The sequence below is a fragment of the Chrysochloris asiatica genome, unplaced genomic scaffold (genome assembly GCF_000296735.1).
Source record: "Chrysochloris asiatica unplaced genomic scaffold, ChrAsi1.0 scaffold00097, whole genome shotgun sequence".
In the NCBI taxonomy this organism is placed as follows: domain Eukaryota; kingdom Metazoa; phylum Chordata; class Mammalia; order Afrosoricida; family Chrysochloridae; genus Chrysochloris; species Chrysochloris asiatica.
This window is the reverse complement of record NW_006408615.1, coordinates 11,556,792-11,572,755: the sequence shown is the minus strand read 5'-3', so window position 1 is coordinate 11,572,755 and position 15,964 is coordinate 11,556,792. Positions and strand designations below refer to the sequence as shown.

Here is a 15,964-nt window from a genome sequence, read left to right as displayed (position 1 = left end):
AACCAGCAGCAGGGTCACCCATGTTGGACAGGTTTCAGATGAGCTACAAAACAAAGACAGACTAGGAAGAAAGAGTGACAAACTACTTCTGAATCACTAGTCACTGAAAACTCTATGAATAGCAGAGAAACAGGATAAAATAGACTGTCTTAAATGGAGCTGGTGGCCCGGAGGCAGACCTGCAGAATGTGCTCTTTGGAGGTGTACATTATTATATATGCCTGAGTATTTTTTTGTGTCTTGTTTTTGAAAGGCTAAAGTGAATAGAGAGAAATACTGTTGTAACTGATGTACATTGAAAGGATTTAATCATTGTAATGAAGCAAGGTGTATGATTTGTTGAATGTAAAATTGATGATCTGCCCTGTAAAACCTTAAAAAAAAAAAGTCTTCCATGGAGTCCTGGTGTAGTGATACTGGTTAATGCTCTGGATTGCAGTGTTGCTTTGAACTACTAGGTCGGTGGTTCAGGCTCACCAGCTGCTCTTTGGAAACCACCCTATACCTATATATGGTTGCTGTGAGTCGGAACTGACTCAGCGGCGCTTAACAGCAACAGTTTTTCTGTCTTTGTTAGGAACATACCTTACACACATCAGACTGTTGAGCTGAGGATTTTACCTTCTGCTGGACTCAGAGTAGCTGCTTTCCAGGTTAAACCAATCAATATGTTGTGTGTTACACTTCTTCACTTCTTTATTATTATTTTTTTTAATGTTTTATTGTGACTTATGTGATAGTTTACATGTGAGAACATTCGTTTTACATTCATCCTGTCGTATACCCTCCATGTATCATCAGCCAACCAAAGGGTATACACTACAAGTTGGCCCACCCCCGGTCGTCAGCACACAGCCCCTCTCCCTCTCTTTGTCTAAAGTCCCCTGCTGCTCCATCTCTCCATGTCATCCTCTCTGCCTCCATCTCTGGCATCACTGTTTCTCTGGGTAGGATCCTGCTCTCTGCTCTTTTCCCATGATGGTCCCAGGGACCTCCACTCCTAGACTGCAAAGTTAATCGCTCCCCTCTTTGCTACAAAAGTCTACCTTTACATTTCCATCCCTCACAATCAGTCCTGATAACAATTATTCACTATTATATCACAAGAGACCTATCTGCATCAGCCCCGCCTAGACAGATTGGATACTACTCAGTGGAGATTCTACCTTCCTCCAAGCCCTCTGAATCTAGGTTCCCTCTGCTTCTTCACTTCTTAATATTTGTTGTTGTTGTTGTTAAGTGCCGATGAGTCTGTCCCAACCCCTAGCGACCCTGAATAGGGTTCCTGAGGAGCAGCTGGTGAGATTGAACCAGCCTACTTTACTGTTACTGTTAAAGCATCTTTGCAGTCCAACACATGGGATTCCAGTTTCAGTAAATGTCTAAGTCAGGAACTGTCTTTCTCAGAGAGTACACTGGAGGGCAGCTTATGGCCTTTTTTTTTTTTTTTGCCTCCTACCCCAAAGCTCTCTGGTAACGTAGTGGTTATGAATTGGGCTGCAAACCGCAAGGTCAGCAGTTCGAAACTACCAGCTGTTCCATGGGAGAAAGAGGAGACTTTCTGCTCCCATAAAGATTTATAGCCTCGGTAACCCTGTACAGGGTCGCTATAAGTCAGAACCGACTCCACAGCACATAACAACAACAACCCCAAAGCTCAGCCATCAGAGTGGAGCAGCAGTTGCGGGCTTTTGCCAGAGATTCCAGTCAGCATGAATCCACGCTTCAAATAACATTTTAGCATTAGCATTGTTTCATGCTCGCAGAATAGCTTAGGCTGCAGTTTTCTAAAGTTCTAAGAAGGCTTGCTGTTTGGGCCCCTAATCAAATACAAATAGAACTTTTTTCAGGGTAATTTTATGAATTGATGCCAGTAGTATCTTTAAGTGAAGGAAATAATTTCTCCAGAAGCCAATAGGCCCACTAGGTGTGGAACCTGTTGTTTAGCTGACAACAGTTTATTGATTGTGGTCTGTGGTATTTCACAGATTGTTGCAACCCATGTAATTTCCCCAAATTTCATAGTCTGTGCAAGACCCTGGATTTTAGAAAGTCAGCCACCAACTACTTTCTAAGATTTGTGATTTCAGTCAAGTACCTTTTAGTTTGATGCACAGTTTCAGATATAATCACGTACCATCAATTTAGATCCCAGCTCCCAGAGCTTCTAATATACCTACTGTAAAAATAGGGTTTCCTAGGAGCAGTTGGTGAGCTTGAACTGCCAACCATGCAGTTCAAATGGCTTAGCAGTCTCGCACAATAAACCAAAGCGACACACTAGGACTCTGAATATATATATATATATATAGAGAGAGAGAGAGAGCTCTGGTAGCGTAGTGGTTACGAATGGGGCTGTGAACCTCATGGTCAGTGGTTCAAAACTATCAGCTCTTCCATGGGAGAAAGATGAGGCTTTCTGCTCCTGTGAATTTTTACAGCCAGGGAAACCCTGTAAAGGATCTCTATGTGTCAGAACCAACTCCACTGACACATAACAATACACACACATATATATATGGAGTTTGGTGTGGCACTGTGGCTTAATTGGCCAGACTGCAAAGCTGTTTGAACTGCAAAATTGGCGGTTCAGGCTCACCAGCTACTCCTCAACAACCCAATACAGGGTCTTATATAAGGAGTTCTTGTGGCATCGAGGTTAGGAATCGGGCAGTCAGCCACCAACTACTTTCTAAGATTTGTGACTTCAGTCAAATCCCTTTTGGTTTGATGAACAGTTTCAGATATAATCACGTACTGTCAATTGAGTGTACTGTCCAATTGTTAGATTTAGATCCCAGCTCACCAGATTGTGATGATGCATTGTTGTTAAGTTCTATTAGGTTAGTTGTAACTCATAGCAACCCTCTATAGGGTTCCCAAGGTGGGGCTGGTGGGTTTGATTACCAATTTTGTTGTTAGCAGTCCAGTGCTTATCCTACAGTGGAACACCAGGACAGTTCACATATTCTTGAAGTAATAAAGTAAATGTGCATTGGAAACCATTCCACATAAATGCAAATGGTTGTAGGCTCTCCTGGTGACTGATGATGAGAAAATATGTTAGCCAAGTCAGTACAGAATAACAGCCACCTTTGTGTTTATTACATCGATTGAATAGTCTGGACCATATCAGAAATTGCTAAAGATCTTGGGTGTAGTTCTCTTGAGTCTTCAATAATCTTCTGTCAATCATCAGTAAGCATATCTCATTGCCCACTGGGTTTTTGTGAGTTTGTGGGCACAAATAGATTTGCATTTGATATTAAGTTAGGGCAGTAATTTATTGTGGTCCCAAATCAAAACCAAATCCACTATGTTGACTTGACTCCAGCTCCTAGTAATCTTTTAGGGCAGAGTAAAGCTGCCTCATCGTTCTCCTGAAGAGCGATTGATGGGTTTGAACCTGGACCTTGTGGTTTGCATCCCAGTGCTTAATTCATTGTTCCACCAGGGCTCCTTTATTGTGGCCCAGATATGCAATGTTGTTTCAGATTTACTTGTTGAGTTGACTTAGATCATTTGAAAGGCTCCCATTTTACATGTCCATGAGTATTGGATAAAAGAAGGATCTACAGAATTTCTCCTTTTTTAAATTTTACTCAGGAGAATTTCCTTTCAGACGTTCTATCCACGTTAATTATATTCAGGTAAGGAGACAGTAAGTACCACAGTGTACATTTTTATAGCATACACTCCAGCTTTTAACTAGTATGTAACTTTTATCCTTTTCACAGTAGCATCTCTGTCTCCTCTATCTTGTTTAAGGGACTCATTATCAGCCTAAGTTACACTGCACACTCTGCTCTATATCCAGTAGACCTAAAGACTTTTTCTCCACCCGTAGACCATTTACCCACACATTTGTAAAGAGATCCTGAGTTACCCACCAGGGTTTGGGTTAAGAGACCCTGGCTGACATAGCAATCTTCCGTCATTGTTATTTGTTGCCATTGAATCTGTTCCTACTCATAGAATCCTCATGTGACTCATAGAACTGTTCCATAGGGTTTTCTTATTGGAAATCTTGATGAAAGCAAAGCACTAGGTCTTGCTGAAATGCCAGCGTTTCAGATAATAGTTTACCCATCACTCCACCAGGACTCCTTTTGCTTTCTCTATGACCACTTGGCTGACAGAGTGGAACCACCCCACCAGATATCCTAGACTTCCAGGCCTTTCTCCCATAGGCTCCTGGATGGCTTCAAACAGGCAGCCTTTCAGTTCATGGGTCTCAGGAGTCCTGGTGTGGCACTGTAGGATATGCACTAGACTGCTAACTGTAAGGCTAGCAGTTCAAACCCACCAGCTGCTCCTTGGAAACTCTACATAAGGTCACTATGAGTCTGAACCGACTTGATGGCAATTGACGACCACAAGAAATGAGTCTCGGGGGCGCAGTGGCTCCACAGGATAAGCACTGGACTGTGAACCGCAAGGTCTGAGATTCAATCATACCAACTGTTCCGTGGAAGAAAGATGAGGCTTTCTGTTCCTGTAAATATTTAAAGGGTCAAAAATCCTTTACAGTGATGCTATGCATCAGAACCTACTCAGTGGAACTTAACAATAAAATGGGTCTCATGGGCTTAAATAACCAAAGGAGTGGGGGGTGAGGGAATCCTAATGGTGCAGCTTCCTTTGGTTGGAGCTCCACCTGCTGGTCAGAGAATGAAGCTTATTTGTAAGAAATTCTCAAAAGTGACCTTTCAGCCAATATAGAAAACAACCACCCCGCTGAAATTTTAGCAGACCTGCCTTCAGTTTCCAGTTCCCTTCCAGTGTATTTTTCTAACTCCTAATATTTGTTGTTGTTGTTGTTAGGTGCCATCAAGTCGGTACAGATGCATTGCAGCGTTGTGCACAACAGAATAGAACACTGCCCGGTCCTGGGGCAACCTCACAATCATTGCTACGCCTGAGCCCATTACTTCTGCCACTGTGCCAATCCATCTCATTGATCTTCCTCTTTTGCTTCAACCCTCCACTTTACCCCACATGATGTCCTTCAGGAACTGATCCCTCATGTTATATCTGAAGTATGAGATGAAGTCTGGCCATCCTGGCTTCCAAAAAGCACTTTGTACTTCTTCCAACACAGTTCTGTTGGTTCTTTTTGTAGCACATGGTACTTTCAATATTCTCCTCCAATACCATAACTCAAATGCATGAATTCTTGTGTGGTCTTCCTTGTTCACTGTCCAATTTGCACATGTGTATGAGCAATTATTGAAAATACCATGGCTTGAGTCAGGTCTACCTTAGTCCTCAAACTGACATCTTTGCTTTAAAGAGATCTTGTGCAGCAGATTTGCCCAGTGCAATACATCGTTTGATTTCTGGCCTGCTGCTTCCATGTGTGTTGATGGTCAATAGAGCAAAATGAAGTCTTTGACAACTTCATTCTTTTCTCCATTTATATCGATGTTGTTTATTGGTCTTGTGGTAAGGATTTTCGTTTTCTTTACACTGAGGTGCAACTTCATCAGTAAGTATTATAAGCGCTCTTCACTTTGAACAAGCAAGGTTGTATTATCTGTATATCGCAAGTTGCTGTATTTGAGTCTTACTCAAATCCTAGTGCCACGGTTTGTACATATAATCCAGCTTCTCAGATTATTTGCTCAGATTGAATTTGTTTGATGAAAGAATACAACACCTTCACTCATTTGAAACCATTCGGTATCCGGTGTCCCCTTGTTGTTCTCTTTGAACTTCCTTTTGGTCTATATACAGGCTCCTTGTGAGCACAATTAAAAGTTTCTGGAATGTTGTCCATAACTTGTCATGATCCACATAATTAAAAGTCTTTGCATAGTCAATAAAGCACAGGTAAACATCTTTCTGGTATTCTTTGCTTTCAGCCAAGATCCAGCTGATATCCCTCGTTCCATGTCCTCTTCTGAATCTACCTTGAACCTCCAGAAGGTCTCTGTCATTGTATTGGTTGCAGCCATTTTTGTATTATCTTTGGCAAAATTTTACTTGCGTGTGATAGTAATGATATTGTTCCATGATTTCTACTTGTGAAGCTATAAGACATACTATCCCAGATTACATTCAAGTGAATGCTTTCCAGTGAGAGATCTTGGCATTACCATGATGATGGTGGTGGGTGTGCCCTTCTTGCAGGCATATTACAAGTATATTGCTTCTTAAGATCACTTTCCCTGCCTGGCCTCTGGCCTTGGAGAAATCTTGTTCCTTCTCTCCATAGTTGTTTTCCATGCTCCGGCTGAGAAATCACTGATTTTCAAAGATTCTTCACAAAGACAAGGTCTTCATCATAACATCTCTGAACAGCTTTCTCCAGGTTATTTCCAGCAAGGCTTACTCTTCTTGGGTGAAGTCTACAATTACATCTTTGAAGGCCACTGATTCCAGCGTTTGCATTACCAATAGCTCATTTGTCACCTGCTTTCTCTGGGTTTTCACTAACAGGTAGTCTAAGCAAAGGTAAACCCAAATAGATGGAACCAATAATTGAAATCAAATCTTTACTTAGGAGATTGCCATTATACTCTGGAGATCAGAACTTCTTTCTCTCTAGAAAAAGCACTCTTTTGATAGTACACAATCTTTATACAGTCCCACCCTCCAGAGACCATTGCTCCGGGTATCCTCCTCCTCCTCGTGTTTGCTAATGAGAGGGACAACTCAAAAGAGGGAGAGAATAGTTGTGTATCTTGAAGAACTTAATCCGTTTAAGTTACTCATTGTACATGTAGAAATCGTTGAATTGGTGTATGTGTTTCTGTGTATATTCTCACTACTATCACGGAAGAGCCTTGTATGGCGCTATAGGATCAGCACTTGATTGCGAATCACAGGGTTGGCAGTTCAAACCCACCAGCTTCAGAAACCTTACACAGGGTCATTGTGTGTTGGAATCGACTCGACGGCACTTAAAAAACCAGCAAATCAAGAAAAGAAGAAGAGCCAGGAATAGGGAGTGTCTTTGGCCTCAAGATCCCTGCACTAGACCTCCTTGATCCAGGAGGCAGAGAGGTGATACGATAGACAGCCAGAAGCCCTGGCAGAGGAGCAGCGACAGCGGAGGCCCCAGGTCCAGGAGACCAGCAGGAGATGGGTGGGACCTTAGGGCCGGAGGCTTGCTGGTAGAATAGGGTGCCTTTGAGCACTTACTGGCACTTGTCTAAACAAGCGTACCTGCTGGCATGGCTGAGAAAACTTTATCATGAACAAAGAACTGTATCCTAATTGTTCCTGAGCCCGAATTGTAAGTTCCTTAATAAACCCATCACTGTATGTATGGGCTACGAGTTCTGTGTGGCCATCCTAATGAACTGTCTAGCGCAGCCGAGACGTAGAAACTGCCATGAGGACAGGTGGTGTCAGAATTGGTTACGTTTGGAGGGTGGAAACACAGCACTTCTGACCTACACTTTATAGGAATAGGCCTTGATCTGATGCTGATAGTGATTCTCGTCCTTCCGCCTTGTGAAGATAGAGGAGGTCAGATGCTTCCTACAAACTATTTTTGCACCATTTCAATAAAGTTGTAGGAAGAGGAAATAGAATAATGAAATTCAAGTGCCTTGCACAGTAGAGCTTCTTAACTGTCTTCCTGCCTCTGGGATTGCCTCAGTTTAACACTGTGCCCTGATTCTAGGCTGGAAGCGTTCACTCGTCTATGCCGAGCAAGTGGGAAGGCAGCTACCTGGCCAGCCAACTGGAAGAGATCCATATTTATGCCCATTCCAAATAAATGATGAAACAATGTGGAAATTAACTAACAGTATCATTAATATCACATGCAAGTGAATTTGTGCAGAAATTAAGTTTTAAATGATTACAGCTGCACATTGACAGAGACCTGCCAGAAATTTAAATCGGACTCAGAAGAGGATGTGGACCAAGGGATCATATGTATCTGGGCAGAAAGCAGAGAATAAAAGAAGGATGTTTACCTGTGCTTTATTGACTATGTGAAGTTATTCAATTGTGTGAATCAACAAATTATGGATAATATGAATGATATTATGAAGAGTGGACATTCCGGAATCCTTCATTGTGTTCGTGCAGAACTTATACATAGACTGAAAGAGTCATCAGAACAAAACAAGCATGAGTTAAAATCAGGAAAGGTATGTGTCACAGGGTTATATTCTTGCTGAGAAAATAATCCAAGAAACATGAAGGAAAAGGTGACACCAGGATTGGAGGAAGATTCATTAATAAACAGATGACACAACTTTGCTTGCCAAAGTAAAGCATTTACTGATGAACTTCAAAGACCATAGCCTTTAGTACAGATTTGTTGTTAAGTGCTGTCAAGTCAACCCATAGCAATCCTGTATAGGGTTTTCAATGGCTTTGCAGTCTGGTGCATTAGCTCACAGCGCCACACCAGGACTCCTCAGTACAGATTACACCTCAACAAAGAAAATAAAAATCTTTACAACTAGGCCAATAAATAAGCATCATGATAAATGTAGAAATAATTGAAGTCAAGGATTTCGTTTTACTTGGATCCATAATCAACATCCATGAAAGTAACAGTTAAGAAATCAAATGACTCATTGTATTGTTCCAAAAATGCTGTTAAAGACCTCTTTAAAGTGTTAAGGGACAAAGATAACATTTTGAGGACTAATGTGTGCCTGACCCAAGCTATGCTACTTTAATCATCTCATATGCACGTGAAAGCTGGACAATAAGTAAAGAAGACTGAAGAATTGTGGCCCTTGAATTAATGGTGTTGGCAAAGAACATTGTGTAAAAATCAGTATGTGTCTTGGAAGAAGAACAGCCTGAGAACATACCTTAGAATGAGGTTTGTGAAACTTTGTCTCTTATACTTTGGACTTGTTATCCAGAGGGACCAGTCCCTGGAAGAGGACATCATGCTTGGTAAAACAGAGACTCAACCAAGAAAGAGGAAGACCCTTAACGCAGATGGAGTGATACAGTGACTGCAATGGTGGGTTCAAGCATAGAAACTCCTTTGAGGATGGTGCAAGACCACATAGTGTTTTTTTCTGTTGAACCTAAGGTTGCTGTGAGTTGAAGTCAACTCAATGGCACTTAATAATGACAACAACATGCTTACAGGAAGTCCTGGCGGCACAAGTATTAAAGTGCTTGCTTGCTGACTGAACAATCAGCACTTGGAACCCACCAGCCACTCCACAGGGGAAAATGTGGCTGTTTGTTTCCAGAATGATTTACAGCCGTGGAAAATGTGGAGCAGGTCTACTCTGCGCTGCTACAGGGTCACAGTGTGTTGGTGTCAACTTGATGGCAGTGGGTTTCGGGTTGGTTTGGTATGCTTGTTAACAAAAGAAAGAAAAAGTAGCTGCAACAATGGTCTTAAACGTACCTACTATGTTTAAGTTGGCGGTTCAGACTCACCAGCCGCTCCTTGGAAACTATACAGATTCGTGATGAGTCAGAACTGACTCGATGGCACTTAACAACAACAGTTGTGATTATGGGCAGCATTTAGTTCCGTTATACATCATATCCCTGAGGTGGAACCAACCTGATGGCACCTAACCACACAACTTGCTTATAAAACTAGAAATGTATATATACAGATAAACAGTGTGGCTAATACAGAGAATTGCTTCAGGTATATATAGGCTAAGGAGCCCTGGTGGTGCAGCAGTTAAGCACTCAGCTGCTAACCACCAGTCCCTCCATGGGAGAAAGACGTGGCAGTCTGCTCTTGTAAAGAATGCGTGATGGGTCAGTTTTCCTTTGTCCTGTAGAATCTCTGGAGTCCTGGTCTGACGCTGTGGGCTAATGCACTGGACTGCAAAGTCAGTTTGAACTGCAAGGTTGGCATTTCAAGCTCATCATCTGCTCCTAGGAAACCTATACTGTGGGTCAGAACCATAAAAATTTCCCATATAGCTTATTCTGGAGTCCTGACGTGGTGCTTGCTGTAAGATCAGCACTGGACTGCAAAGTCATTTGAATCGCAGAGTTGGCAGTTCAAACTCACCAGCCACTCCTAGGAAACCATATACAGAGTTGCTGTGAGTTGGAATCGACTTGACAGCACTTAACAACAACAACATAGGATCTCTATAAGTGGGAATCATAGGCCAGTGATTCTCAACTGAGTGTGATTTTTGTCCTCCGGGGAACATCTGAGAATGTGTGCTTGTCAGAACTGGGACTACTGCTGGCATCCTAAATTGCACAGAACAGCCACCGTTACATAGAATCAATCTAACTGAAAGGATTCGCTGTGCCAAGGTTGAGAAGCCAAGCATTTGAGGGCCAGAGAAGGATTTTGCAAAGTAATGACATGTGCTTTCCCATAGAGCTTATTCTGGCATTCCATATATATTCTGAGTGGGAAGGTTGGTTGCCTTTCTATTAAATTCATCATCCACTAAATACTCCTAAAAGTGAATTTTTTTTCCCCTTCATAAAAAAAAAAATCGTACATTATTATTTTCACTAAGCCACATCTTCAGATCAACAAAATTGGAGCGAAAAATGCCCTCCAGAATTTCTAATGTTTGATCAAGCAACCTAGTGAGTAAGAGTGGTCTTTCTCTTTGCAGGCTTTCATAGAGACCATGTGCATCAGGAGAGCCCCTGTGGATGAAGCCTTTCTTTATGCCAAGGTCAGTGCAAGCCTCCCTTGGAGGGGGATTGACAATTACATTTGCAGATACTTTCTGTTTGGTTTTCTTGGAAGTTCCCAGGATGTCAGTGGAAAGGATTTTGTTCTTAAATGCCTGTGGTGATCTGTTTGTAGTAGTAGTTGTTGTTAAGTGCTGTCCAGTCAGTTCTGACTCATGGTGACCCTGTATAGCGTTTCCGAGGAGCAACCGGTGAGCTTGAGCCACTGACCTTGTAGTTCAAAGCAACTTTGCAATCCAGTGCATGAACCCACAGCGTAAACATGCAGTGTTAGAATTAGATGAAGAAAGTTACACAGTAAAGCAGATGAAGAAGGAAGGATTTATGCAAGTGTGAGATGAGAAGAAAATATGTAAATGCAAAGGAAGAGACTCTGAGGTAGTGCCAGAGATGCTCACCAGTCTCCAGCTCCATCTTCAGATGAAAATAAAGAACTTGCCATTTTCTTTGCATCTTTTTTCACTTTTCCAGACATTTAGGCTGAAAGCCATTTGGAAGGTTGAAATCCGTCCTGTTGTGGCGCTGTTGGCTAATGCAGAAACCCTATATGAGGTCACTAAGAGTCAGAACCAACTCGACACCATGTAACAACAGCAACAACAATAGGCACTTTATATGCTTTTCATACTGTGCAAGCCCCACACGTTATTTCTTAAGCACGCTGTACCAATTTTCTTACATGTTGCCAACTTCATCTTCTTTTTTTCTTTCTGTTCAATGGATTTAGTGTTAGGTCGTTATCTTGAGTCTGTTGGCAGAGGTTTGGTTCTCAGCAGCAGACCCTCACAGCCTACCCTGGAATTACCTGCCAGGATTCCTTCCCTACTCTGCAAACCATTTTCTCCAGCATGGAAGAAATCACTTATTCCACACCAAAAACACTGTAGTGGATGAGGCCAGCGTGCCACAGCCATACACATTTTGCCCCACCGTTTGACTGACCTGCAGCCACACTTGGGCCATATGAATCTCCCACCTGTGCGGATGCCACCTGGTAGGCATGAGAACCACAGGCACGGAGGGGTCCAGTAGGCCACCCAGAGGCAACACAGGGCCAAGGCATCCCTCTCACCATGTCTTCTGGTTTCCTGTGGGGGCCAGCACCACAGAGCCCGGGCACTCCCCACACCATCACACCAGCCTGTACTTGGGCTGTGGCAGCCCACTGCCCAATATTCTGCCTGTCTCCAGTATGACGTACCTGGGTGCAGGTGGATACAAGGAGCTCCACTGCTGGCAGGCCTGGCCTAGAATGGCCCCAAAACAAATACACAGTTTCAATTCATTCTTTTCTGATTACCAGAGTATTTCCAAAGTCAATCCATGACTTCTTTTATGTTTATTTTATAAATATTACCAAAAGTAATGTTTCTGGACTATTGGATAAGGGTGATTGTGGTAGAAATCCACATCTGGAAAGCATATGTATGGGTACACTCAGCCAGAATTTTTAACAAATGTTGTCATTTCTGCATGTATGCATTTCTACATTATTTACGTGGGCACACTATTTGTGGAAAATATGGTAACTTGGAGCTATTGATAAAAGTGCAAGTTAATCTGCCTCTAACAGCACATAAGAATGAAGAGAACAAAAGATGCATGGAGATGTTAGTACAAACACTAATGGTTCACATGAACTCTGTCCTTTATGACCCTTAGACCAGCTACCGCTGCTGACCTCTCTGAAAGGGATCATATTAGAGGGTTCAGGATACTGTGAGCAAAAATGTGGAACAAAGCTCAAAAATCATTTTAACATTGCGGAAGTCCTTTCTGATGTCATATCTTTGGGTTTTTTGCAGTTTGAATTTGAATGCCGGGCTCGTGGTGCAGACATCTTAGCCTACCCACCTGTAGTTGCTGGCGGGAATCGGTCTAATACTTTGCACTATGTGAATAACAACCAAGTCATCAAGGTACACCAACACGTTCTCCTCCAGTACTACTTCCTCTGGGGCCTGGTGCTGTCACAGCCTTCAGCTTTCACAGATTTGTAAAGACTTGATTGTTTATAAAATGCTCTTAACTTAGTCCTCTCATTAGCACTGTGAGGTAGGAGCAGCGATGCTTAGCACGCCTGTTCATAAATGAGGAAAATAAACTGAAAAAAAAACATTTAAACTGCTCATTTGTTAGTGCAGAAGCAAGATTCAGAGCCAATATTCTACTCAGTAGTTTCTGTTCGTTTTGTTTAATAACACTATATTCTAAAGACGGGGAATAGTCTCTGATCCCATTGTAGAAAGTTCTAAAACAGAGAATCAGATCCCTGGTCATTGCTGATGGAGGGGTTGACTGGGAAGGGGTGTGCGGATCAGTATGTGGGTATATGCATTCAACACAACTCATTTGACTCTCTGTACGGTGTGGCACTTTGGGATAAGCACTGGACCACAGTCGGTTTGAACTACAAGGTTGGTGGTTCAAACTCACCTACTGCTCGTTGAAAACCCTAAACAGAGTCACTATGAGTTGGAACCAACCCAACGGCACTTAACCAAAACATAGATTGTCCATGGGGTTCTGATGTCTGATTTATGGATAGCTCCATCATGGCCTTTAATGTAGGGCTTTGAACTGGCCCAATCATGATCAACAAAGTAAAATAGGAACAAACACAAATTTTTTTAATTTTGGGGAGTTGGTCACAGTTACTGGAATGGGAAAAATTATAGGTTGAAGCCGTTGAATGGGAGACTTAGAAAAAGCATAGTGAGCCCTTTCAAGAGCCTAATTTGTGGAATTGGAATTTTGGCGGGACTGTGGAGAGCAACCCACATTAAGAGTGTTTCCATTGGCCACCATCTTTGAAGCCCAGCTTTAATGTATGTAAATTTGGCCTCAGTTTGAGATGATTGAACCAACCTCTGGTGGTGGTGGTGGTGGTGGTGATGTGCCAGGGAGTCAGTTCTGACTCATAGGGATCACCTGTATAGGGTTTCCAAGCTATAATTCTTTAAGGGAGCAAAAAGACTTCATCTTTCTTCTGCAGGGCAGCTGGTAGATTCAAACTACTGTCCTTGCAGTTGGCACAACTCATAACCCACTATGCTCCTTGAACCTCCCAGTCTCCCCCAGTTGCAACAAATTCTTCATCACAATCATCTTCACTTGCTTCATATGCAGGTTTTAAATCACTGGAACTTCAAGCCTTTTCTTGCACTTAAGTAGGACTGCAAGGTCATTTGAACTGCATGGTCGGTGGTTCAAGCTCACCAGGTGCTCCTTGACCCTATACAGGGTCACTGTGAGTTGAAACCGACTCAACAGCACTTAACAACAACATTTGGAAGGGCTCCATTGTGGACCAGCTCCTAGGCATCTGCAGATAATATATTCATATAGGACAGCCTGCCTTGTGTTTGCTGCCTCTGAACTGACTTGTGAACCACAAGGTTGGCTGTTCAAACCCACCAGCTGCTCCTTGAAACTCTATACACAGTCGCTATGATTTGGAACTGACTCGATGGTACTTAATAACAATAGTAACAACAACAAGCTGACCAAAGCTACTTCCCACCCTCAGGAATAGGTCCAAGTAGAACACTTCTGTTTGTGTAAATTTGCTCACTATTTCTTCATATGTCTTAGATGGCCTTGCTGGATTCATCTTGCTTCTTTAAGAGCGTGAAGAAGATAAAGATCTGTTCCTGGTAAACTTCCATTTTATTTAGCTAAAAATATCCTTATTTTATTCTCATTCTTGAAAGATGGCTATGCAAAAGGGAAAAGAAACAAAAACAAAAACAACCCTCTACTGGCACTTATTTTCAGTCATCAATTTGAATATCTTATTCCTGTTTTTGACTTTCAGTGTTGCCAATTTTAGAAACAGTAACAAAACACTCATTCCTTGCAGGAAACATTTTTCTTTGGCTGCCGTATTCTCACTTTTTATTGTGAGTTGAGTGAAGGTTTATAGACCAGATCATCAATTTTGCATCCAAGAGTTCATCACATGTTGTTTCATGTCTTTGAGTGTATCACGCCAATCCAATATCACTGATCCCCCTTCCTCCCTGTCTTTCCTGTTTCCATTCCTCCTGCTTTCCTGAACCTTCGAAACTTTGTCCTTGGGTCAGTGCTTTCCTTTGGATCTCAAATGGTCGGGTCTTCTGAGGAGTTCATCCCTCGCTCCTGTTACTGTTCCTCATATCTAGCGTTTGGCTGAAAATGGAGCCACTGGGATGCCTTCAGCTCCAGAACTGATGGGTGACTAAGGGCCATAGTCTCTCAGGTGCCACCAGTTTCTATCCAACTTATAAGACTGGTCTTTTTTGTGATTTTGAGTTTGTTCCACATTTTTCTTCCACTTTATGTAGCCCTTCTAATGTGATTCCTTTTACAGCAGTTATTAGTGGGAACTGGGTACCATCTAGTTCTTCTGGTCTCAATTGTGGAGACTGATGTTCACGTGGACCACATTGGGCTAATTGTTTCCATGTGTCTTTGATTTTCATTACTCTTCTTTCCTCCGGACAGGGAGAGACCAATATTGCACTTTAGATGGCCACTCATGAGCTTTTTTTTTTTCCCTAAGTTTTTATTGTGAATTGAGTGAAAGCTTACAGGGCAGATCATCAGTTTTACATTCAACAAATCATATACTTTGTTTCATTATAATGATTATAATCCCCTCCATGTGCCATCGGTCAACAGTATCTCTCTATTCATTTTAGCTCTTTTTTTTTTTTAACACTCAGGCATATGTAATAATTTAAAGCACCAAAGGGCAAATTCTGCAAGTCACCCTCCTGGCCACCAGCTCTCAGTCCCTCTCTTTCCATGAATCTAGAGTCCTTAGCTGTTCTCTCTCTCCATGTCCCCATGTCTGCCTCCATCTGTGGTGTCGCTGCTTCTCTGGGTAAGGTCTTGCATTTCACTTGTGCTCTTCTCCCTGATGGCCTAGGGTCCTCTGTTTCTGTACTATAAAATTAACTACTCCTCCATTTTTGTTACAAAACTTCTACCTTTACAGTTGTGACAGTCGCAATTAGTCACACTCATGAGCTTTTTTTTTTTGAGTCACATGGGTGAGTACAGTTCCAAAGCTGAAGGGCCATAGTTTCAGGTTCCTACAGTCTCTTTCTAATCAGTAAGACTGATCCTTTTTTTTTTTTTTAATGTTTTATTGTGAATTATGTGCTAGTTTACATGGGAGAACATCCCCTCCATGCATCATCAACCAACCAAAGGGTATACACTACAAGCCTGCTCCCCGGTCATCAGCACACAGTGCCTCTCCATCTCTGTGTCTAAAGTCCCCAACAGCTCCATCTGTGCACGTTATGGTCTCTGCCTCCATCTCAGGCATCACTGCTTCTCTGGGTAGGGTCCC

At 42.3% G+C, this 15,964-nt stretch overlaps 1 protein-coding gene across 1 annotated transcript in view; it reads left to right on the top strand.

The window, feature by feature from the left end:
• XPNPEP3 (X-prolyl aminopeptidase (aminopeptidase P) 3, putative) overlaps nt 1-15,964 on the top strand; it is an 88,401-nt gene that overhangs the window by 39,633 nt on the left and 32,804 nt on the right. Inside the window, exons 5-6 of the mRNA XM_006866879.1 lie at nt 10,542-10,604; nt 12,429-12,542. Coding sequence (XP_006866941.1) covers nt 10,542-10,604; nt 12,429-12,542 — 177 coding nt within the window. The remainder of the gene's footprint in view (nt 1-10,541; nt 10,605-12,428; nt 12,543-15,964) is intronic.